This window comes from Typopeltis vanoorti, chromosome 3 (genome assembly GCF_054136105.1).
Source record: "Typopeltis vanoorti isolate ZY-2024b chromosome 3, IOZ_Tvanoo_1.0, whole genome shotgun sequence".
NCBI lineage: Eukaryota > Metazoa > Arthropoda > Arachnida > Uropygi > Thelyphonidae > Typopeltis > Typopeltis vanoorti.
In genome coordinates, this window is record NC_143551.1 from 103,686,576 (window position 1) to 103,713,099 (window position 26,524).

The window sequence follows — 26,524 nt, forward strand, 5'->3', positions numbered from 1 at the left end:
GGGATATCTGGCCTCAATTAAATTAGATGAAAGGGACTCGTCCACCATGACATATAATGAAGCAGACAGGAAACTGGCAATTAACTCACAAAAGGTAGGAGGGAGATCATAAGATGGCAGCTTGGAAAGAAGGCTGTGATGCTAGACTTGATCAAGTGCCTTGGAAAAATCAAGAGCAACCATATTACATCTACCAAATCTTTCCATGGCCTGCATCCGAAAGTGGGTAAAGTTAACATGGAGATCTACTGTAAAACAAGAATGGTAGAATCCATTTGGTGATCATTAATTAACTAATGGGGCTCTAGGTAGTGAAGAAGCTGGTTGTTGATGACTTCATCACTTTCTGTTTTGATGGCTGATTTTTATTTCCCTTTTTTTATGGCACAAGTTGGTGAAAGCTTGAATCCATGCTGCTGTATAGATGCCAGATAAGTAGGACAGCTTGTAAAGGCAATACAAGAAGTGTGTTAATTCTGGAGCACAAGAGCTTATTACATCTGGAGGGATACCATTTGTGCCAGGTACTGAGTATTTTTCCTTCTGTGAAAGATCAAAGGAGACATACCATGGGTGGTTTGTGCAATAATAAGGGAGATTTGCTTTTGTCATCTAAACAAGAACTGGAGAAGACTGATGCCAAGAGGCCTGCCTTATCTTTAGATGTTGTCATTATTCCATCAGGATGAGAGAAAGGTGGAAACATAGTAGTTTTGTCCATCAGCCTATGGAAGGGAAGCTCGATAAGCTTAGAAGCAAGCTTAGTGTGTATTTTATCCTCACCAAATCCACTTTACATTTGCTGATTTTTTTAAGTTGATGTGGGATTGCTATGGCCAGAATTTTTAGCTTGAGCTACAGTACATGCTGCAATTTCAGCTCACACTGCATTGGCATACTTGTGGAAAAATCAAGACTTAAAAGGATTAGGGATTTTGAGTAGAATAAGGGAATAAAAGCACTCAGCAAGAATAATTTCAGCAGAGTAAGTTCTTGGATTAGGAGAATGGAAGCAATAATAATAATCAAACTATGGATAAGAGGTGTAGAAATCCTGAAGAAATCCATTCCAAATGTCGCTACTGTAGTGTCTTAGGATATGAAAGTGAGACTGGCTGAGAGAAGTATGATTTATAGAAAAAGAAATATACACAAGGATATGACCAAAGTTGCCAAGAGGGGAACATCAACTTATATCTGGAGGAAGAGTAGGTTTAAAAAAAAAAAAAATCATGGCAGAAAGGGAGAATGAAGAAGAGTATCTGGAATTCTAGTAGGTAAACAATTTGTGTTAGATCATTATCAGTGTCAAATAATTCAGTTTCTTTTTCCAGGTGGGTTTGTAAAGTTAGGAAATGGGAGTCAATCAGTATTGTTGCTGATGAAATTTCCAAGGATGATTATCCAACTTGGATGATTAAATGGTATATGATCAACTTTCAGAAATAAATGCTCAAAAAAACAGAATCGGGAGGGGGGGGGAGGGGATGTCATTGCATCAGAAAACTTAAAAAAGTAATCAATCTAGCTATGCTGCTCTCACTTGGAGGAGGGGGGGGGGATCGTAGTTTAAACCTAGAAGAGCAGCAAAGTGTTTTGTTAAGAAGGCACATATATGGAATTACAAAGTACGTAATTCTGACAAGCTGAGAAGTGCCTTTCAGCAGTGCCACGGCATAAGAATTTGAAGAGTAGCAATGTTGATGGTGAATTGGAGGTATCAAGGGATGTTTGCAAAAAGCAGTATCAGACTGTATACCCCTAGTCAGAAGGATAAATCAGGTAGGAGTGATATGGATGATCAGCATCAATAAGCAGGAGTTGTGGGTAAAGAAAAAGTTGTAGAGGGGAGTATAAAGAAAAAGATGATTAGCATGCCCATAAGCAGTACAAGACACAAGGTAGAAGGGTGACCTGTATAGTAAGGAAGGATAAAGCTAGCCAAAAGAAATATGAAAAAATTATTTCACCATGTGGCAAGTAAAAGGGGAAAAGAACTACAGAAGGAAGACTTTAAAAAGTGCTGACGATAGGGATGTCACAGAAGCAAACCAAACAGTTAAGTTCTGAGTGATCATTTTGCAAGGCTGTGCCATCTTATGTGGTAATATTATAATGCCAGATGTGATACTGACTGATGAGATAATAAAGGTTGAAGAAATAGAGATGCTTAAAACATTGCAGAACCTCAACGTAAACACAGCTATGGGATTAAATGGTATATTGGCCTGTGTATTACAAGAATGCCCAAAGGAATTATCAGCTACTCTGACCAAGCTGTTTAATTTAAGCCTTGGTACTGGGAAGATGCCAATGGAATAGTCCCACTGCATAAAGGAGGATTCAAAGCAGAAGTAACAAATTATAGGCTATCAGTAGTATCTCAGGAGTGGTGGTTAATGTACTAAATTGGAGTGAATACAGATGGATGTGAATCTGGTGATTTGGATTAAAGAGGTGGAGTGATGAACAGATGTTAAAGTGTGGTTTATGGAGGAGTTCAGTAGGAAGCAGGTGACTAGTGGTGTACTTCAGGACTCAGTAGGAAGTCTTCTGTTGTTTACTGTGTAAATAAATCAATGATATATATGAAATGATTTGATAGACAATATTCAGTTGTTTGCTGATAATGCAAAACTGAAAAGCCATAGTAAATGAAGATGATGCAGAGATTTTGTAGGATGAAAAATAGGCCAGAAGTATGAGCAAAGGTAAATGGCTACCAGTTTAGCATGGCCAAGTGTAAGATGCACTCTGGGAAGAGACATCACAACCTGTGTACTATACTGATGGAACTAAACTACAGGAAACTGATGAGACTTGAAGAGAGGAGATTATGGACAAGGAGTTGAAGTTTAAAGGGCACGATGCAAAGGTAACCAAAACAGCACATCAGATTAAGTGGGCAATAAACAATAAATTACACGATACACAACAATTAATTTTGATAAAATGAAAGTACGGATATTTCGTACTGAAATTAACAGTACATCATCGGTGTGTAGAAACAAGCAAATCAAAGAAATGGGAATACAAGGTACATACAGCAGTTGGTTGGTTTACCAATTAAAGACTGTTGGTAGAAATTAATATTAATAAATAATATTATTAAAAAGTATTTTTGATGGTTACATAAGATAAGAATCTCCCAAACTTTTAGGGGAGAGAGAGAGACAATCGTTGCAATTCAGATTTGGCTGATGTAAAAGGGCTTCGGAACTTTCTTTGAAAAGGCATTCATATATTTAAACCTGCTTCTATGGAGAAGATGAGCTAAATCCCACTGGATACTGTGTTTAGTGTCAATACTATGTCGTGCCAGATCAGACTTTTGAGATTTCATGTATTCGATATAATATTGATGTTCATTAATTATTTTTTCCACAGAATGGCCTATTTGCACAAAGTACATTAGATTACTTTCACAAGGTATCTGGTAAATTCCAGCTAATGATAGAGGTGAAAGATATGTCTTTTGCAGATGGCAACAGATGAGAAATTTTGTTGATAGGAAAATATGTGGGAATGAGATGATACTTCTTCATAATTTTACCAATCGGTTCAGAGATGCCAGAAATATAAGGGATTGGAACCCTATAGTCTGTTGAAGAATCCTCAGGTTTTGGAACATAGGAGCCAATTATGTGCTGGATTTGATTAGGGTTGTAACCATTAAATTCCATTAACGTTTTGACAGTGAGAAGTTCTTGTTGTCAGCTTGAGGGAGAGGAGCACACCTTATGTGTTTGGGAAATTCTTATCTTATGGATATTAAAAATGGATATTAATTTTTACATCAAAAATGGATATTAATTTTTATTTTTATTATAATTAATTTTTATTAATATTAATTTCTAGCATGCAGCAAGTTTTTAATTAGTAAACCACCGACTGCTGTATGTACCTTGTATTCCTGTTCCTTTGATTTGCTTGTTTCTACATACTGAAGATGATGTACTGTTATTTTCAGTATGAACTATCTGTACTTTCATTTCATTAAAGTTAATTACTGTAGTTATCATGTAATTTATTGTTTATAGTCATGTCACAGGTACCTTTAAAGATTAGATTAAGTAGATGTTGAACACACTAACAAGTAGAAAGAGGGAAGTTATTGTTCCCTCTATATGATTTTAATAAAGCCACATCTGAACTGCTGCATACAAATCTGGTCACCTGGATTCTGTGGAAATAAAGAGGTGGTGGACAGGATCCAGGGTGAGTGCCAGATTGTGGCAGGTCTATAGAATGCTCCCAGAAGGACAAATTGAAGATCTGTGGGTTTAAAAACAAAACCAGCTGATAGCTGAAAAAGAGGAGAAACGATAGAAGTGCATATGTTATTAAACAGGTTTTATAGGATTGACACTGAAGACTTTACAGTGCATGGCAGGAAGGGAAAGAACAGAATAAAGGGTCAACTAGTGAAAATTGTGTAAGAGTGTGGTTAACAAGGGTGTTAGAACTAGATTGTTTGCTTGGAGATTGAATGGGTTGCCAGAGATAATTGTGAGTGCTTCATCAATGAATGAGTTTAAGGAGTGGTATGATAGACGCTGTGTGAATAATGGCTAGTGTGTGAATAATGAGTATCCCACTATTAGTCTTCTGGCTCCATAGAGATATCCAATAATAATTAGGAGACTGTAAAGGCAGCAAATGAGAGCAGCAAAATGAGACAGGAAAATCTTGAGCAAAGCAGATCATATAAAAGATATTATATACAGGATAAGGACAGCACAGGCAATTCTTATTTGCTACAGAATCAAAGAAGTTTTCTGGTTGCTGAAAGCACATCGTATTTATATTAGAGCTAGTAAATCTCTACTAATACTGCAACTTAACGAAGCAATGAAATATTTGTTAAATATCAAGATTAATTCTCTTCATAATTCCATTTCAGAATTGTTATCTACCAAATTTTTAAACATTGTTTAATGTATTCTAAAGTTTTCAAATCCACTCATTGCTCTTTTATAAAGAAATTTAATTTACTAGTTAACCACTCTATTGGTCATTCCTAGTAATATATCAGACAACATAGATAAATTAGTTGTAAATTTATCTGGATATCCTCTTACTAAAGAAGAGATCTCAGTATTAGCCAAAGGTCATGAATATGCCATTTCTCAGAGTGGGTTACCTATTATGGACTTATTCAACTTGTAGACAGAGACTTATATGCAGTTCCTTCTGAGACTACTAATAAATTACATTTTCAATTTTTTTTTATTGATTTTTATATATATATATATATATATATTTTTTTTTTTTTTTTTAGATATTCCAGAAACACTGCCCTAAAGACCAAACATGGAACTTTTGCAACCACTTTAGGTCTCCAATATGCGAGGTGATGGTCTCATGCCAGGCGATGAAATTTGTCTCTCATCTGAAGACAATCACAGACATCCGTGCCCACAGCAGGATTCAAACTTACAGCCTGTTAGTTGGAGAGCAGATAAGCTAAATACTCGGCCAACCAGGCTGGCTTCCCGTTTGGATGAAAAATTAAAGGAAAAAAAAACTTTATTATGCTCATCCACCTAGATTATATGGTCTACACAAGTTTCATAATCAAGGTGTTCCATTAAAACCAATAGGAGATTGAATCAGCTGTCCCCCATATGAAGCTTTTAAATACTTGTTTACATTATTATCTTCATTCACTGGAAAATTTACTTTTTACATCAAGAATTCCATAGATTTTAAAACAAAAGTTTGTAATTTACATTTAGAACCTTCAGATATTTTGTTTAGTCTTGATATGGCATCTCTTTTCACAACATTTCCTTTGATGGATACTATTAATTTACTTAAACAAGAGTTTCTCCTGATATTATCCAATTTTTTTTTACTTTGAAATCCACTCTGGTTATTTCAGTATACAAGACAAATTATACCAACAAGTTGAAGGAACAGTAGTGGGAAGTCCTATCCCTCCTACTCTTGTCAGATGGAACATTTTGAAGATCGTCTCCTAAACTTACAGTATGGTGCAGATTTTTGCAATATGGAAAGGTTCGCAAACAGATTTAAAATTGTTTCAAAAATAAATGAGCCATACGAGAATTCAGTTTAGTTGTAAACCAAATTAGTGGGAATTTATTGAAAGTCATTTGTCCTATGGCGCTTTTAAAATTGATTCTTTTACTGTAATTTTATTTTGCATTCCATTGTTGTTAATGTACAGGGGATGCCTATGATACTTTGGCAAAAATTTTTCAAATAATAAATTTATTTCAGGTGTATTAAGAGTAAAAGCTATATAACTGAGAGGAGACCTCACATAGCCTTCAAAGAAATGCGAAGAACCAACTAGGGCTTCTGACCTAATGTCCAATCCTCACCTTCTTGTGATGCACCCTGTTAAGTATCAATCTGAATACTGAACGGACGAGGATTGGCTGGCAATTTGGGATTTAGCCGACCAAATTGTATTCTTATTGGCTTAAACCAAAATTTCAAATGGTGGTACAACATGACAGAATTTCATGACGGCTGGGGAGTCGCCTGGTTAAACAAGGCCCCATTTTATCGCCAGGGAACCAGAGCAAACAGCGAAAAGTCAACTACTGGAACAAATCCCAAATTACACCCCAACTCAACATCACCAGAGTTCAAGATCGGTACTATCAACATAAGAAGCCTGAATTACAAAGAAATGGAGCTAGCTGAGGAATTGGATAAGTACCAGATCAACATAATAGGGGTGACTGAAACAAAAAAGGCAAAAACTGGTGAGATTTTTCTGAGCAATAAATACAAAATGTTATATTCAGGCAATAACAATCAAGGAAAAGAAGAAGTAACCATAGTAATCAACACTAAATACCAGGCTAATCTTCTTGAATGGCAGGCAGTCTCAAGTAGAGTGATGTGGGCAAATATGAGAATGGGGAACTGGATTATGAGACTTATTTGTGCCTATGGTCCCACAGAAGATTTTACTAAGGTAAAAGTGGAGGAATTTTTTGAGGCTTTAGAGAAAGCAACTGACACAATGAAAAAGGAAAAGTTGGTCCTTGTTTGCGATCTAAATAGCACAGTAGGAAATGATTGTCAGATATACAAAAATATTTTGGGAAAATTTGGAGAAAAGAACAAAGCTAATAATAATGGCAAATAGCTGGTAGATTTCTGCTAAGGACATGGACTGATTATTACTAACACAATGTTCCAACATAAAAATGTGCACAGATTCATATGGAGAGAAGAAGCAAGGAATAAGAAAAAGTCTCATTGACTATGCTATTGTTGATAGTGATGTTTTCCGACTGGTGCCGGACACCACAGTGTACATAGGATTTGAAATTGGAAGTGATCACAATTTAGTCTTGAGCAGGATAAAATTGAATTTTATATTGAGAAGAAGAACATGTAAGAAAGTTTTAAAGAGAATAAAAGTTGAGCTGCTCTCGGATGTGAACTGTATACTAAAATACACAAATATTATTCAAAAAAAAAATGAAATAATTTGAGAACAGGAACCAAACCTTGGAGATTCAGTGGCAAGCCCCGAATAAAACACTGATTGATTCAGCCAGAGAGGCATGTGGTGAGGTTGTGTGAAAGGATAGAAAAATCAAAACTCCATGGTAGACACATGAAGTTAAAGAGGCAGTGAAGGAAAAGAAGAAAGCATATCAAAAGTTCCTGGCAAATAGGTCAGCTTATGCTCTCCGAGACAAATGTAAGAAAGCTAAACACTGTGTAAAACTAGCTAAACAAAACTCATGGGAAGAAAATACTAAAAAACATAGAAAATAAATATCAGGAAAGTGGCAAAATATTCTGGAGAAAAGGACATCCTTGATGTATCAGGTAATTACTTTGAAAAATTGCTAATGAAACAAGCAATGAGAGACCAGTGGTAAAAAACACTGACCAGGCATGCAGTCAGGAATACATATCCATACTTGAAGTAGAAAAAGCCATCAAAAGCCTGAAATGTGGAAAGGGAGCTAGAGAAGAGATAATCGACCAGAAATGCTCAAGTTTGAAAGCATAAAAGTCGTACAGTGGCTGCACTGTAGTTCATGAGGAATGGACAGAAGGACGAATTCTAGATGGCTGGAGTAGCACTCTCTTAGTACCCATATACGAAAAAAAAGGAAATAAAACAGAATGTGAGAATTACAGAGATATTTCCCTACTGAGTGTTCCTGGTAAGATTTATGCAAGTATACTTGAGTAACGGTTGAGGATTGTGGAAGGGAAGCTTGGTGAAGAACAAACTGGATTCAGGCCAAAAAGAGGCTATCAGGATCAGATTTTCACTTTATGACAAATGGTTGAGAAATCATGGGAATATAGCAGAGATGTGTATTTAATTTTGTGGATGTGAAAAATACATATGACAAGGTGCCAAGAGAAAAGCTATTGAAAAACACTACAGTTTGTATGGTGTTGACGCAGCCTTATACAAACAATATTTAGTCTTTATTTGAGTTGTAAGTCAGCAGTAAAAATTGAAGGAAGTACAGGAAGATAGTTTAATGTTTAATCTGGTGTCAGACAAGGATGTACATTATCCCCTCTTTTATTTATTATCTATATGGATCACGTTATGAAGGAAAGCAGTATTAAACCAGTTATCTAAATTGGAGATGGTAATCTCAGCTCTTTGCTTTATGCAGATGTTATACTTCTAAATAAATCCATTACAAATCTGCAAGATTCCCTGACTAAATTAAATAACTGTTGTAATAGATATGGTATAAAAGTCAGCAATAACAAGACAAAGACAATGAAAATAGGTACAAGCATTCAAAATATCAACTACATTGTGATGGAGAACCTATAAAACAAGTATAACATTTCAGCTACTTAGGCACAATATTTAGATTTAGAGAAATAAAAGAAAAGATAAAAATACAAACAATAGATTTAGAAAAATGGGTGACCTATTTCCAAAATCTCTGGACAGATGAGAACAATGAATTAAAATTTTATAAGACAAAGAATGACCTAATAGAAAATATCACAATGTTAGAACTGAAAAATATAATAAAGAAGATGAAAAATAGGAAACCACCAGGAAAAGACAATATAAATATAGAACTATACAAAAATGCAGGTGAAAAATTTAATGAAAGACTTTTGAAAATTTTTAATATGGTTTGGATGTCCGGAAAAACCCCCAACTCTTGGAAAAAAGCACTAGTCATCCCAATCTATAAAAAAGGAAATAAAGACAATTGCAATAATTATAGGGGAATTATCCTGCTGAATACAGGATATAAAATATATGCAGGAATATTAAAAGAGAAACTAAGCAGCATTGTAGAAAACAAATTACTAGAAGAACAAAATGGCTTCCGAAAAGGCCGATCCTGCATAGATCCAATTTTTACTTTAAAATTATTAATAGAAAAGAGAAGAGAATTTCAAAAATAAACACATGTGGCGTTTATTGATTATGAAAAAGCTTTTGACAAAATTAGTCGACAAAAATTGTTTAAAATATTAACCAATTTAAACATACCAAACCAACTTTTACAATCTATTCAAGAAATATATACAGGAAATAAAATAGCAGTTAAATTAGAACACACCTCAGAATGGAAAGATATATCAAGAGGAGTATGACAAGGATGTACCCTCTCACCTCTGCTTTTCAATATATATATATAAATGAAATATTAACAATCTGGAAACAGCATAACCCATTTGGTATACAAATGACCCCGCAAATGAAGATAGATACACTACTATTTGCAGATGATCAAATAGTATTAGCTACATCAGAAGATGACTTACAAAGATCATTAAAATCATTAAATGATATCTCAAAGCAATATAACATGATAATATCCAAAGAAAAAACAAAAATAATGGCATTCAAAGGAGAAAACCCAATAAGAAGTAAAATAGTGATAGATAATAAAATACTAGAACAAGTAAACACTTTCAGATACTTGGGATGTGATCTATCATACGAAGAAGAAAAAGACATAGACACTAAAATATCAAACTTTGTCAAAGTAAATGGCATAATAAACAGTATATTTAAGCCATCCCTGGTACAAAAACACACTAGAATCAGACTATATAATGTCTTGTCAAAACCAACTCTACTATACGGAAGCGAAACATGGACCGTGAAAAGGAAAGATGAAAAACGAATTCAAACAGCAGAAATGAAGTTCCTCAGAAAAATAGCTGGATATACCAAGTCGGACCACAAAACAAATGAAGAAATCTTACAATCCCTGAAAATAAAACCAATTAATCACTACATAAGACAGTATAAACAAAAATGGCTAGAACATTTAAATTGAATGGACAACAGCAGACTACCAAAAATATTATACAGATACAAAATAAGTGGAAAAAGAAGAATCAGAAGACCAAGAAAGAGATGGCATGAGACCGGAACAGGCCACATGGCCTATATTCCATGTTAGGAAGAAGAAGAGAAGAAGAAGAAGGCACAATATTTAGTGAAGATGGTAAATTAAATATATGGAAATAGACAACAGAATCAACAAAGCTGATATAGTAGGAAGTCAAATGAATAAATTTATATGGAATGAGAGAGAAATTAGTCAAAACACTAAATTAGCTGTATACAACACAGTGTTCAAGCCAAGTTTAACTTATGGATCTGACAGCTGGGTTAGAAATAAAACACTTGACCAAAGACTAGAGACTGCAGATATGAGAGTCCTAAGAAAGATTAGGGGCATGAACAGATTTAATATGATATTGCATCAACGGCAATGTCATATGAAAAATGAGGATATTAGGAAAGAACTTGACATTGTTAGCATCCAGGAATGTGTTAGCAGAGCTAATCTCAGGTAGTATGGTCACTTAAACAGAATGGGAGAGGAAAGATTAGCTAAACAAGTGTTCTCTGCCAGGTTGGCAGGGAAAAAAAACCAGAGAAAGACCAAGATAGGTGGATAGATACAGTAAAAAGTGCCTTAGAAGACAGAAATATAAGATCTGACAGTGCTGTCTTGACAGGTAATAGATTGATTTGGAAGAAAATTGTAAATAGGAAGTTAGTAATGATGTAAATTTTTCATGTAGTACTATCATATCCTGTACACCCTTTGAGGGTACATGTCAGGAATTTGATGATAATGATTTTGTTTGCAGAAATTGGTATTGTTATTTTAAGTAACTGAAATGAACTAAAAGATGTATAAAAATATCATTATGTTGATAGAATGGTTTTAAAATTATATTTTACTGTAAGAAGAATATAGTAGCAGTGCTTGTAGTTTTGTTGCTAATGGATGACTAGCAAGGCCATTAAGCCTAACCGCACCTTATGGCCATGTCATTGATGGAAACAGCTTATTATATAGCAAAACGAATAATCTGCGAGATGTATATACCTTCCTGCGTCATTGGAATTAAAATACCTGTAGATGTTTTTTTATACTGAGTGCAATGAAAGAATCATCAAGTGGAAAACAACTTCATCGCACTGCAAATAAACATCCAGTATGTCATTACTGAAAAACTTCTCTTTGCTGTTTATGATATCTCGCTGTTGTGATGACATTGATCTAGTTGCAATTCAAAGAATATAGTGTATGCTCAGCTGTGATATGGAAATAAATAGCTGATGTATGTGTGTGTGTGTGTGTGTGTGTGTGTGTATGTATATATATATATATATATATATATATATATATATATATATATATATATGAGAGAGAGAGATGTAAAGAAATGGAACAGACAGAAGAATATAAAGGAAAGTTGGAAATAATTCCCTTTAAGAAATAAAGAAAAATATAAGGAATGAATAGCAGCATTTTGTGAATTCCTTATATGTTCAAGTTCCAGTTGAAAAGTTTATATATCTTCAGTGTTATAATTTCTCAAATTTTGAGTGAAGAAGAGATAAAAAGCTATTCTTAGTTTGTGGAACTGACAGCTGTCAAGTAAAAATGCTGGAATGTTCCATATATGTTGTTTTCTGCTTCAGTACTGGATAGCTGAGTTTTATTAAGTAAACTGTTAATGTTTTGAGTACTTGTTTTAAGTAGTAACTGAATATGCTAGAAGTAAGGCATGTATTGAACACAACAGTTTGCCATTTTTTTGTGCGACTGCATGCAAGAAAATTTGTTTCTACTTACTATTTCTCTTAGTGAACTTAAGAATTGATGAGGAACATGTCTTGACTATCCAGAGTAGGATTACAAAGTTTTCTGTTTGTTTGAGTCTCTGACTAAGATTTGTTAACTTCTGTTTTTGCAGATATCTTGTATTTAATGCTAAAAGATCCAATATATGAAAGTTACAAGAGAGAGAGAAGAGAGAGAAATACTTTCTTAATAAAATATATAAAAAGAAACCTCCATGTAGCATAGTGAAGCACCAAATAAATTGGCTGGATGAGACAACCTGTAAAACATAAATTGGGAAATACATATACAATAGCATATCTAAAAAATTAACACTATCACTAGAACTGTGTGTACACATTACCTTATCAATTTCTATTGCAGTAGAAAAAATTATGCTACCTTTGGCTGAAAGCCTATGTCAAAGTTCTTCAGTATCCTAAACAGGATTTGTATACAGATCTTTCAAGCAAACACACACACATGGCACTGATGTGCTATATGTTTTGTAATGTTTTATGTGCTACAAAACATGTATTTAAATCTGATAAATTAAAAAAAGGGCATCATCACTAATTGAAATTGGAGCCCTTTGATATTAACTTTTTTTTTTTTTTTCATTATTTCCTATCTTCCATCATGTTACTAATACAGGGTTGTCCACATTGGACCTCCCCTAGTTTCAAAGAACAGTGAAAAAATCAAAATGCGAAAATATGTAAGGTTTGGGTTGTTGAAACATTCCAGAGGCAATAAGTTTCATTCAGAAATTTTTCCTGTATTGCAATGCAGTGGCACTGCTGAACAGGACTGTTGTAGTTTTAAACATGGCTTCAGGGGCAGAGAAAGTGCAAGTTGTGTGGTGGTTAGCCGAGCTGAAATCAAAGAAGTGCAGCATAAGTTCTGTCAGGTGTATACAAAAAGGCAGCACTCAATCCCAAGAGTATCCATTTGTGGAAATCAAATTTCCTAATGATAGGAAGCGTTTCGAAACAACATGGAGGAATGAAGTAGTAAATATCGGAAGAGAAGGTAGAGGGATTCGTGAGACCTTTGTGTGAAGCCTGACAAAATCCGTTAGCAGAGTATCGTGTGAAATGTAAATATCCCACTCCACTGTTCACAAGGTTGTCCATCATAAGTTGTGTCTACATGTGTACAAAGCACGGGTTTTGCAGGAAATCAAGCAAAATGATAAGTCACAATGGATAATGTTTGCAGCTGAAATTCTGGAATAGTCTTTCCACAACTCAAAGACTTGTAACCACCACACTGGCATTTGGAAGTATGTGCAACTCTTGACAGAGTCTTCCCTCAGCAGTGGATCGATGTGGAGGACTGATTCCCTGGCCACCATGATCACTGGATCTTACCCCCCCCACACACACTTGATTTTTTTCTCATGGAAGTATATGAAGGACACGGTCTATGCAACTAAAATGGACAGCCTAGAGAATCTGAAACATTGCATTTCTGATGCTGTGTCCTCCATCACCTGACATGCTTCAGAGAACCTGGTCAGAGATAAACTATCAACTTAACATTGTGTGCTACTAAAGCACACAAGGAAGTGTACTGATTTAAAAAAAAAAAAAAAAACTTAGTGAGTGTTCCTTCTCAATTGTACAATTTTGAAACCATAATCCACACACTTATGTAGTAGTAACAAGTTGAAACTAGGGAGGTCCAATGTGGACACCCTGTATATCATAGTCAAAACAAACCTTATTTTTGGAATAACAATTAAAAAGACATGTTTATCTTTTTTATAATCACAAATGTTACCTGATTCACTCAATGATGACTAACAATTATATAAAACCAAACTGAATGGTTTAAACGTTCTACCTTGGAGATCTGCTACCAGCAAATTCCTTGTTTTCCTTTTCATGTAACTTTTCTGATAACATGCGTGTCTTTTCCCTTTCCTTTTCCAGCTGCTTCATCATCTGATCTAAAGGACTTTGATCTCTTAATTGCTTCAGTTCATTGTCTGCAAAAATAAAACTTATCAACTATTTCTAGCTTAATGACACATCTGAATAACAGTAATATTCTATCATGTGGAAACGCAACTATGCTAATTAATGAAAGACTGAGAAATTAGCTTGTTACTGGTTTTAAAACTGATAAGATTATTGCTAATATTCTTCTACATAGAGGGTAGGGGAGCTGCACCAAGAGTTGCAAGCAGAGTCCAAATGTAGACTACCTGAGATAAAGGTCATAGAATATTACATATATGATATACATCTATCCACCACCAACACATTCCATAATTCCCACAATTCACTGAAGCAAAATGGCTGTCACTCAGATATACTGTTTCATCAATATGCTGTGGATGAAATTCCTGGCAAAAGAAAACAGTTCAGAGTTTTTCAAGCCATTTCAGGCCTTCAAATAAAGTATGGCTGTGGTCTCACACTAAGAAATGAAAATCATCTATGAATAGCTTCACTGTGTATGCTGAGATGGCTACATGACTTAGTTGAATGAGTATATCTGCTCTCCAGGTTGTAAGTTTAAACACTGTAGGCATGGATATTTGTGGTAGATGTATTTCATCACTCAGTGTGAGCCCACCCTGTTTAGTGGAAGTCTGAAAAAGTTCCATACTTAGTCTCTTGAGTAATTCTTTCAGATTATCTAACATCCTTATCCCATACTGAGTGTGCTCATACTATAGATTTACCCATGAAAGGTTGTAAACCTATAATGGGTGGAGATTCACAAAGATAGAAGAACCAACATCAGAAAGCATTACCAGTCAGCCTTGTTCTGACTGAATGAGAATTGCTATGATAGAACACAATGTGCAAAAGCTCTGTGCACTTATAAAAGACTAGTAGATAATAGTAAGGAAAATCACAACCAACTAACATAGAGTAGCATGATGACATGCAAGCAATGACAATAATAATCTTAGGTTATTGGAAAGTCTATTACCATTGACTTCCCCATCTGCTGCCAGATGAACACATTTCATTAAGTTGAATCAATGACATATTGCTGCAGGCATCATTTCTTAGTGAATGCTCACTAGTGATGAAACCTGAGTCCACCCTTTATTCCTGAAACTAAAGCACAGATTGCAAAACATCAATTCTCCAAGGCCAGAAAAGCAATTGTGACTGTCTTCTGGAAATGGCTAGATTCTGATAAAAAGGGGGAAACCATCAATGCTGTTGTATATTCAGATGCTTGAGACACTGTAATTTGGTTACAGGAAAATTCATCGAAAAGCGAATTCATCAAAAGACAATCCATCGAAAAGGCAATTCATTGAATGAACAATTCATCGAAAATGCAATTCATTGAAAAACAATTCACCGAAAATTTTAAATTTTCGATAATGTCATGGTAAAAGTAATCCATTTAGAACAAAAACTGAACCATGCAGACAGATTCTTGTACCACCAACTTCTACTAAGTCATTAAGTCAGAGAGTTTTTGTAATACAGTACATAATTTGGACGTGTTATTTCTTTGTCGCCTCGAATATAGATGAACTGAAAACTAGAACGGTTAGACATTTTCTTGTAAAAGATTCAAATAGCGAATCTGAATAAAAGTCATCCCATAATAATTGCTGTATTGAAGTCGCATATTACTACTAGCAACAATAATAATAATGGAGCCTGCATAGTTCAGTCGGTAAAAACGAAGCCGTTTAGTTAGAAAGACCTGGGTAGTTGGATCCCATTTACGCATAATTTTTATCAGTCCTGTTCTGCTAAAGGTAAGTTAGCAGGCATAATATAGATACAGCTGGGCTTTTTTCCCAGAAACAGGCAAATCAGTTCCCATGAACAGACATGAAACAGTTAACCGGCAAGAAAGACTATAAGAACCATATTGTTCTATAATTTTTCCCTATGAAAGTGGCATTGCAATCTCCTTATTCACGGTTCAGGTTTTGTTCTAAATGGATCAATTTTCTCATAACATTTTGGAAAATTTTAAATTTTCAGTGAACTGTTTTTTCGATGAATTGCATTTTTCGACAAATTGTCGTTCGATGAATTGCCTTTTTGATGAACTCTCCGGATACCCTGTAATTTGCACTTCATTAAAAAAAAAGTATCAGTGATGAGAACTATCATCTGCTAACACAACTTGTGCATATGCATTAGAAACCTGAGACAATCAAAAAAATGGCTGAGAATGATCCCATAGAATGATGAAGCAGCCAACTAACATGAACATAGTGGATTTTTAGCACAGCAAGATTTTTAAGCTCTTGCAATGCCAGTAGAAATCCATGGATCACTGGAAAGATTATTGAAAACTGAACATATCAAGTTACTATTGACACTAATTGTTAACTGTAAAATAATATCTGCTCATTACTCATAACTCACTACCATTATAAACAAAAACAACAATCATAATTGGCCAACATACAACATGCAAAAAACATGTCCTAATCAAATAATTGTATCTCCTATATATAATAAAGAAAGATATGTCTTAAAGTGATATCTATGCTAATTACAACAGTAGGTGAATGAGAAAATGACAATGTACATGCATTCTATGAGATATCATGTATAGGAAGACAATGTATCTACTGATTTGTGAGTTAAATTTGTTCTATAAACAAGTGTTTGCTGCACTCATACATAAAATATTTTTAATAAAAACACCAATGAATCTGCATCTAATTTTGCTTTGAAAATAAAATGTTTGAAGTCACTGAAATGCTGAAAAAATATACGAATGAAAACTTTTGTTTTAGAAAGTTAATCAAAGCTGTCTTATATCAAAGTTCATCCACTTCATTTCAAAGTAGATAAACTCTGAAGGCATCATAGATCCCAGACATTCTTTGATTAAAGAGTTAATTAACACCATCTCTGTTCAAGAATTAATTTGAATTACTCAAAAATTAATAGTTCTTCATGTAGCTTCCTCAATGCAAGGGTGCAGCACCATGTCTTTCCAGTCCTCTCTGTTGGCAGCTCTTCTTTTTGTTTCAGCATAGTCACATGATCCTGTCCATGATCTTATATCACCAAACCATGTCCTTCTCTTTTTACTTCTTGGTCCTCTTCCCATAATCTTTCCTTCTAAAGCTGTTAGTGTCCTCTGTCCTGCTGATCCCTTCAATACATGTCCTGCCAGTCTCATCTTTCTCCGGATCATTTCCTGCAATAAAGATGTCTGTGCTTTCATTCTCTGTAGAACATTTGCATTTGTCACATGCTCTGTCCATGAGATTATAAGGGCTCTTCTGTAGCACCACAATTCAAAGGCCACTATCTGTTGTCTTACTCTCTTCTTGAATACCCAGGTCTCACTTCCATATGTGAAAACTGGCCAAACTAATGTTCTTATCATTCTCTTCATTGTCTCTATACCCACAAAACTTCTGAGTAGATCTTTTCCAAAAGGCATCTTTACCTATGGCAGTTCTTATTTTTATTTCTTTATCTTGTTTTCCATCTGCAGTAAAGTAGGTACCTAAATATTTGTATTCTGTTATATGCTCAATTTTTATATTGTTTATGAATGTTTCTGGTTCAGATCTATTTTCTTTTGAGATTCTCATAAATTTGGTCTTTTTTGCATTAAAATATAGAACAAAATCATTATTTTCTCCAATTAGTATTAGATTCCTATATTTTGTTTTTCAATCTTTTTCATTACTGTCTCACTGTAAATATTAAATAGATTTGGTGAAAGGATGCAGTGCTGTCTAACTCCTCTTTTTATATTCACTTCAGAAGTCTCAGAATTAAACAGCTGCATTTTCTGCTTGGAGTAAATCATTTTTATAATAAGTTTATGTACATGATCTAAGTCTAATTTTGCTAGAATTTCAACAGTTTGACGGAGAGGGGGAGCCCACGATGTGCATGTGTGTGCGTGCGCGCACGAGTGTATGGTGCGGTGGTCCAAATATACTGAATAAGGACTCATGGACCAACAGGACCATATGGGGCAATCATCTTGATTGCAAGGGAAGCAGCACTCCTATGAATCCCTAGCTGGATCTATCCTCTTCTTCTTCTTCTACTTTGAGAAAGATCCACTTACTTTAATCTTTCCTATAAAGCCTTATCAGCCAACTCTTCTTATTTTATGACCCTTATGCTATTAGAGTACTTGAGGGCCTTGGGATCTTTTCATTTCTGGCCTTTCAACTATGCCCTCTCTATAAACCTTACTATAATTCTTGTATAATCTACTCTTTCCCCCTTCAATATAGTCTATTCCTCCTATGGGTTTAAATTCAGAAGAAGGCTAGTTCAGAAGCCTTAAGGTAGCAGCCCTACCACTGAACTATTCCATCATCAGGCTAGTCACCTGACATGAAGAACATAATTCTACTTGTAAGCTGATAGAAAAAGATAATTGGATTGAATCTATTGGAAATGACCCTGGAATGGAAAAGGTAAAACAAAAATGGAAACGACAAAATATAATACACATAGCAAACTGGAATGTAAGAGGAATAGCATATAAAGAAATAGAATTAGACCAACAATTAAATGAAAGAAATTTTAAAATAGCAGTAATCACTGAAACAAAAAAGAAATTAAAAGGAACTATGAGAACTGAAAATTTTAATGTGATATACAATGGAGTCGACAGAGACCAAAGAGCACAAGCAGGAGCCATAATTTGGATTCATAACTCCCTTTCAAAACAGTTAAAACATTATAAATTATGGAATGAAAGAATAATAGAAGCTAGAATAAAAATAGAGGCTATTTAACAATAATAGGTTTATATGCCTCAGAAGAAGGAAGAGAACAGGATAATATTGATTTTTATAATCAGCTACAAAACATACATAACAATAATCATCATCATCAAATTCCTGACATGTACCCTCAAGGGGTGTACAGGATATGATAATACTACATGAAAAATTTACATCATTACTAACTCCTTATCTACAATTTTCCTCCAAATCAGTCTGTTACTTATCAAGATTAACATCATCAGATCTTATATTTCTATCTTCTAAGGCACTTTGTACTGTATCAATTCACCTATATCTTGGTCTTCCACTGGGTCGTTTTCCGACCAACCTGGCAGAGAACACTTGTTTTGCTAATCTTTCCTCGCCCATTCTGTTTAAATGACCATACCACCTGAGATTAGATCTGCTAATGCATTCCTGGATGCTGACAATGTCAAGTTCTTGACTAATATCCTTATTTTTAATATGATATTGCCATTGATGCCATCTGTTCATGCCTATAATCTTTCTCAGGACTCTCATATCTGCTGTCTAGTCTTTGGTCAAGTGTCTTACTTCTGACACAACTCTTATATCCATAAGTTAAAACTAGTTTGAACACTGTCTTCTATACAGCTAATTTAGTAATTTGACTAATTTCTCTCTTATTCCATATGAATTTATTCAATTCACTTCCTATCATACTAGCTTTGCTAATTCTGTTGTCTATTTCTATATTTAATTTACCATCTTCACTAAAAATCGTGCCTAAGTAGATGAAATGTTTTACTTGTTCCACAGCTTCCCTGTTCACAATACAGTTGACATTTTCGACAATTCTACCGATTTTCATTGTCTTTGTAATGCTGACCTTCATACCATATCTATTACAACAGCTATTCAATTTAATCAGGGAATCTTGCAAACTTGAAGCAGATTTATTTAGAAGTATAACATCGTCTGCATAAAGAAAAGAGCTGACATTAACATCTCCAATTCTGATATCATGTTTAATACCACTTTCCTTCATAGTGATCCATATAGATAATGAATAACAGAGGGGATAATGTACATCCTTGTCTCACACCAAATTTAACATTAAACCATTTTCCTGTACTACCTTCAATTCTAACTGCTGACTTACAACTCAAATAAAGACTAAGTATTGCTTGATATAATGCCCCGTTGACACCATATAACTGTAGTGTATTGAATAACTTCTCTCTTGGAACCTTGTCATATGCCTTTTCCAGATCGAAAACTTAAATACAGATCTTTGTTATATTCCCATGATTTCTCAACTATTTGTCGTAAAGCGAAGATCTGATCCTGACAGCCTCTATTTGGCCTGAATCCAGCTTGTTCTTCATCAAGCTTTTCTTCCACAATTCTTCTCAACCGTTTCTCAAGTATACTTGCATAGATCTTGCCAGGAACACTCAGTAGGGAAATACCTCTGTAATTCTCACATTCAGTTTTATTTCCCTTTTTATATATGGGTGCTATTAGAGCTCTACTCCAATCATCAGGAATTCGTTCCTCTGTCCAGGCTTTCTGAACTATGCAGTGCAGCCATTGTAAGACTTTTATATCACCATACATCAGCATTTCTGGTCGAATATCATCTACTCCTGCTGCCTTTCCACATTTCAAGCATTTGATGGCTTTTTCTACTTCAAGTATGGATATGTATTCCTGACTGTATACCTGTTGAGTGTTTTTTACCACTGTGCTATCACTGCTTGTTTCATTTAGCAATTTTTCGAAGTAATTACTCCATACTTCAAGGATATCTTTTTCTTCCGTTTTCATGTCACCTTTATCATCTCTAACTCCTTTTACAGCACTCTTTCCTCCGTTTCTAAGCTTCTTCAAAAACCTCCGGATTATCTTACCAACCTCCATAATATGTTCTTGCCAAAGTCCTCCCATGACTTTTGTTTAGCTAGTTTTACACAGTGTTTCGCTTTCTTACATTTGTCTCTATATTCTCTCAGAGCACAAGCTGACTTATTTGCCAAGAATGTTTGAACTGCTTTCTTCTTTTCCTTCACTGCCTCTTTAACTTCCTGTGTCCACCATGGAGTTCTGATTTTTCTATCCTTGCAGACTACCTCACCACATGCCTCTCTGGCTGAATCAATCAGAGTTTTCTTCAAGGCATCTCAAAGGTTTGTTCCTGTTCTCAAACTCTTTCATTTTTTCTTCAATAATCTTTGTGTATTTTAGTCTACAGTTCACATCAGAGAGCTGCTCAACTTTTATTCGCTTTAAAACTTTCTTATATGTTATTCTTTTCAATATGAAATGCAATTTTATCCAGACTAAATAGAGATCACTTCCAATTTCAAATCCTCTGTCCACTCTGGTGTCCAGCACTGGGGAGAAAACATCACTATCAACAATAACAGTCAATGAGACTTCTCTTATTCCTTGCTTCTTCTCTCCATGTGAATTTGTGCACATTTTTATGTTGGAACATGGTGTTAGTAATAACCAGTCCATGTAGTGAGCAGAAATCCAACAGGTATTTGCCATTATTATTAGCTTTGCTCTTTTCTCCAAATTTTCTCAAAATATTTTTGTATGTCTGACAATCATTTCCTACTCTGCTATTTAGATCCCCAACAAGGACCAACTTTTCCTTTTTCGTTGTGTCAGTTGCTTTTTCTAAAGCCTCAAAAACTTCCTCCACTTCTACTTTAGTAGAACCTTCTGTGGGACCATAGGCACAAAAAGGTCTCATTGTCCAGTTCCCCATTCTCACATTTGCCCACATCATTCTACTTGAGACTGCCTGCCATTCAAGATTAGCCTTGTATTTAGTGTTGGATGCTATGGCTACTCCTTCTTTTCCTTGATTGTCATTGCCTGAATATAACATTTTGTATTTATTGCTCAGAAAGATTCATCAGTTTTTGTCTTTTTTTGTTTCAGTCACCCCTATTATGTCGATCTGGTACTTATCTAATTCCTCAGCTAGCTCCATTTCTTTGCCTTTCAGGCTTCTTATGTTGATAGTACCGATCTTTAACTCTGGTGATGTTGAGTTGGGGTGTGCTTTCAGATTTGTTACAGTAGCTGACTTGCTGACTTTTCGCTGCTCGCCCTGGTTCCCTGGCGAAAACAATGGGGGGGGCCTTGTTTAACTGGGCGACACCCCAGTCGGCATGAAAATTTGTCATCTTGTACCATCATTTTGTATATTGGTTTAAGCCAATAAGAATACAATTTGGTCAGCTAAATCCCAAATTGCCAGCTCATCCTTGTTCGTTCAGTATCCAGGTAGATACCCAACAGGGTGTGCCATGAGAAGGTGAGGATTGGACATTAGGTCAGAATCCCTGGTTGGTTCTCCGCATTCCTTTAAAGGCTATGTGAAGGTCTCCTCTCAGTTATACAGCTTTGACTCTTAATCATCCCCATATATAATAAAATAAATAAAAATGATTACGTAATTTTAGCAGGAGACTTAAATGCAAGAATTGGAAACACGAAAATTAATAATATAGGAATACATGGAGAGCATACTCTAAATAGGAATGGTAAAAAAAATTGATTGACTTTGTAGTTTATAATAACCTAAAAATAATGAATTCCTCCTATAAACAAAGACATACATAAATATACTTGGGCAGCAAGAGGATGGAAATCAATATTAGATTACTTTATATTAAATCAAAAGACATCAAAATTTTCACTAGATGTTAGAGTTCACAGAGGATATGAAATAAGCAGTGACCACTTCCTTGTTAAAATAAAATTAAGATTACCACCTATATGGCTACAAGTAACAAGAACAGAAAGAAAAATTGAAACATTTGTTTATAAAACTAGACTACTGAATTGAAAGTTTATTTTTCACTTGGTTAGACTATAATAAATTTAGTTTAATCCTTTATCCAAGTATCAGCAAACAAAGTTTGTGCCTGAAAATATCTTCAGGACTGAATATGGTGTTGTACTACCTTACCGGGGTAGGTAGTACAACACCAGGCAACTCATAGCAAAGGTGGAGCAAGCTACCAACACTTCTATCCCAGTATCTCCCATAATGCAAAACACATCTCCTTGCAGATATGTATAATGTATATGTATAACATTATACATATCCGCAAGGAGATGTGTTTTGCATTATGGGAGGTACCAGGATAATAGTGTTGGTAGCTTGCTCCACCTTTGCTACGAGTTGCCTGGTGTTGTACTACCTACCCCAGTATTCAGTCCTGAAGATATTTTCATGCGCAAACTTTGTTTGCTGACACTTGGATAAAGGATTAAACTAAATTTATTATATACTATTGAATGACACAAATGTATAATGGCTATATGAACAAAGAATTAACCAATATCTAGATATAATAAAACAAAATGAAGAAATAGAATGGCTTAATAAAAAAATGATACCAAATGCAGCAGCAAATGAAAGTTTAGTAAAAAAACAAAAAATTCAATAAAAGTAAAAAACTGAAGATCTGGGATGATACAATCAAAGAAATAATCAAAAAGAAAAAAGAAGCCTATCACAAATAGTTAAGCAGTAAAAGATTAGAAGATGAAATAGAATATAAAAGAATAAGAGCCATAGCTAAAAGAGAAGTCAGAAAAAGACAGAGAATCATGGAACAAATTTGTTTCTAATTTAGAACATGATTTATATAAAATAAGACCCAATGTATATAAGATTTTGAAACATTTAAAGGCAGATACCAAAGAAAACATAAAATTAAACACCAAATTGAAATTAGAAGAATTTCTAAATTACTACACAGAATTGTGGACAGACAAATATTTTAAAAAAGACAACTGGCAAACAATTAACAAAAATGAAAAGGAATAACTAAAGAAGAATTAGAAATCAGCCTGAAAGAAACAAGAAACGGAAAATCGCCTGGAGAAGATAAGCTAGGTTCAGAACTATATAAATATGCAGGAACAAGATTCAAAGAAAGACTCTTATTATTTTTAAATAAAATTAATTCAACTGGTATCTCTCCAATAGAATGGGAAAAAGCAATTGTGATTCCTATCTTTAAAAAAGGTAATAGAGATGACCCTAAAAACTATAGAGGTGTCGGTATACTAAATTCCTGTTACAAAATATATAGCAGAATATTAAATATCAAACTAATGAAATATTCCGAAAACTTTATTTTAGAAGTACAGAATGGATTTAGAAATGGACGATCATGTATAGACCCAGCCTTTTGCCTAAAATTAATAATAGAGAAAAGAAGAAAATACAATTTAGAAACACATATTGCAATTATTGACATTGAAAAAGCATTTGACCAAGTTAAAAGAAACATATTATTTAACATATTAAAAGAAAGACAAATACCAAATAATATCCTAATAGCTATCACAAGTAGTGTTAGCTTTTATGACAAGTATTTGAAACTAATCAAATATAAATAAGATTAAATCACGAGCTATCATATACGAGAGAGATAAACCAAGGGATCCGACAGGGATGTCCCCTCTCAGCAACTCTTTTTAATATCTACTTAAATGAAATAATAATAAAATGGAATAAAAATTTACATCAAGGAATTGAACTTTCTTCTGCAGTAAACTTAAACACTCTCCTCTTTGCCGACGACCAAATAATAATTACAAATTCTGAAGATAACTTACAGAAAGGTATTTTAGATCTAAATGAGCTATCCAAAAATTATAGTATGACAATATCAACAGAAAAATCAAAAACTTGGCCTTTAAAGGACAAGATCCAGCAAGAATTAAAATAGTAATAGATAACAAGATCTTAGAACAGGTGAATTCATTTAACTACCTAGGATGTATGATCACATATAAAAAAGAAAACGATCTGAACGTAAAAATTGCAAAATATTTAAAAATAACAGGTGTAATTAACTCTATATTTAAACCAAACCTAGTTCAAAAACAAACCAGACTAAAAGTATACAATACATTAGCCCTACCAGTCTTAATGTATGGAAGCGAAATTTGGACAATAAAACAAAAAGACAAACAAAGATTAATAACAGCAGAAATGAAGTTTATGAGAAAAATTGCAAAGTATACCCTATTTGAAAAAAAAAGAAACGAAGAAATCATGAAAGAATTAAACCAAGAACCAGTAATAGAAAACATTAAAAATAATATAAACATAAATGGATGGAACGCATTCAAAGAATGAAAACAGAAAGATTACCAAAACAAGCCTTAAAGTACAAGCCATTAGGAAAAAGAAAACCAGGACGTCCTCTTAAACGATTCAATGATGACTTCTAAGGCCGGAACAGGCCATGCTAAGCCTAAATCCTTGATACGCATGATGATGATGATGATTAAACAGTTTGTGTTTTTCTTGATCAAAGGCTTTCTGGAAGTCTATGAAGTTCCTGTTCCTTTCAAGTGATCTTTTCAGTAATATTTTTAGTTCCAGGATAGCATTAATGGTTCTCATTCTCTTCTGAAGCTTTTCTGTTTCACTTAACTAGTGAACATCACTTAGTTCACTAGTTAAGGCTCTTTCAATTTCTTTGTCAACAGTGGAAATGATTTTAGATGCATGAGAGATTAGCCTTACAGTTTTATAATCCTCCAATTTTGGGTATTATTTTTCTTTGGAATTGGTATGCAGAGCGATATTGCAAAAGATTCAGGTAATTCTATTGTTTTATAGAGGTGCTGAATCACTGGGAAGATTCACTAAGTAGATGTTTTCGCGAAGGCTTTGACTAGTTACAGTCAAAGCCTTCAGCAGTTCTGCAGGGATTTTATCACACCCATGGGATTTATTACTAGGAAGATTCTTGATTATGTGTTGTATCTCATTTTTTGTAGGTAGATTGGTATCTGTTGCTGCACACAGCCTAAGGTGTCATAAATCGTTACTCATGTTCTCATCATAGAGGTTTGATAAATATTCCATCCATCTCTCATTCCATCCATCTTTTCATTATCATTGATTATGTTCCATCTTTGTCCTTGATGTTGTTAGATTGTTCGTTTTGCTTTCCCATTAAGTTCTTTCACTTTCAGGAATGCTCCTCTGGTTTTGTTTTTTTCCTGTAACACTTCTATATCAGTGCATTGGTTATTTATCCATTCTTCTTTCACTCTCCTGCATAACTATTTGATTCTCTCATCCGTTGTTTTATATCTTAATCTTTCTTCTTCATTTGCTATTCTTTTCCATGTTCTGCTTTCATCAATAAGATCAATTACTTCATGCATTATCCATGGTTTTTTTCTTTATTTCTTTCTTCATGTTAACTGATGTGGTTCTTAGAAATTATGATAGCTGTTTGTAGTTTGTTCCATTGGGAAGGTTCACTTTCATTTTGTAGCCAATAGTTCTGAAACATTTTCGTTAAATTTTGATTTTACTGTTGCATTTTGTAGCATTTGCAAATCCCATTTATGGGTTTGTTTCCTTTTAATTTTTATTGCACTTCTACAAATATTTATCATCATCAGGTCTAACCTATGGTCAGATCCAGTCAGCACTTGGCATGACCTTTGAGTTCTGTACTCCATTGAAGTAATGCTTACTGATCACAATATAGTCTGATTTTTATATCTTCCATCAGGACTTTCCCAGGTGTATCTTGCTGTTGGTTTTTGTTCAAAATAAGTGTTAGTTATTGATTAATTTATAAATAATTAAGCTGTAGAAATGAATAATGAATGCACATTTCTGGTACCTATCGAGTCCATTCCAGCAGTAAATTTAAGAATGCATTGCACTTCCACAAATTTTGTTCCA

The 26,524-nt window shown here is 34.3% G+C and overlaps 1 protein-coding gene across 1 annotated transcript in view; it reads right to left on the reverse strand.

Moving 5' to 3' along the window:
- The window catches only part of LOC150108436 (GRAM domain-containing protein 4-like), a 458,431-nt gene that overhangs the window by 373,941 nt on the left and 57,966 nt on the right, over positions 1 to 26,524 (reverse strand). The window contains exon 4 of the mRNA XM_090390467.1: positions 13,941 to 14,085. Coding sequence (XP_090246593.1) covers positions 13,941 to 14,085 — 145 coding nt within the window. The remainder of the gene's footprint in view (positions 1 to 13,940; positions 14,086 to 26,524) is intronic.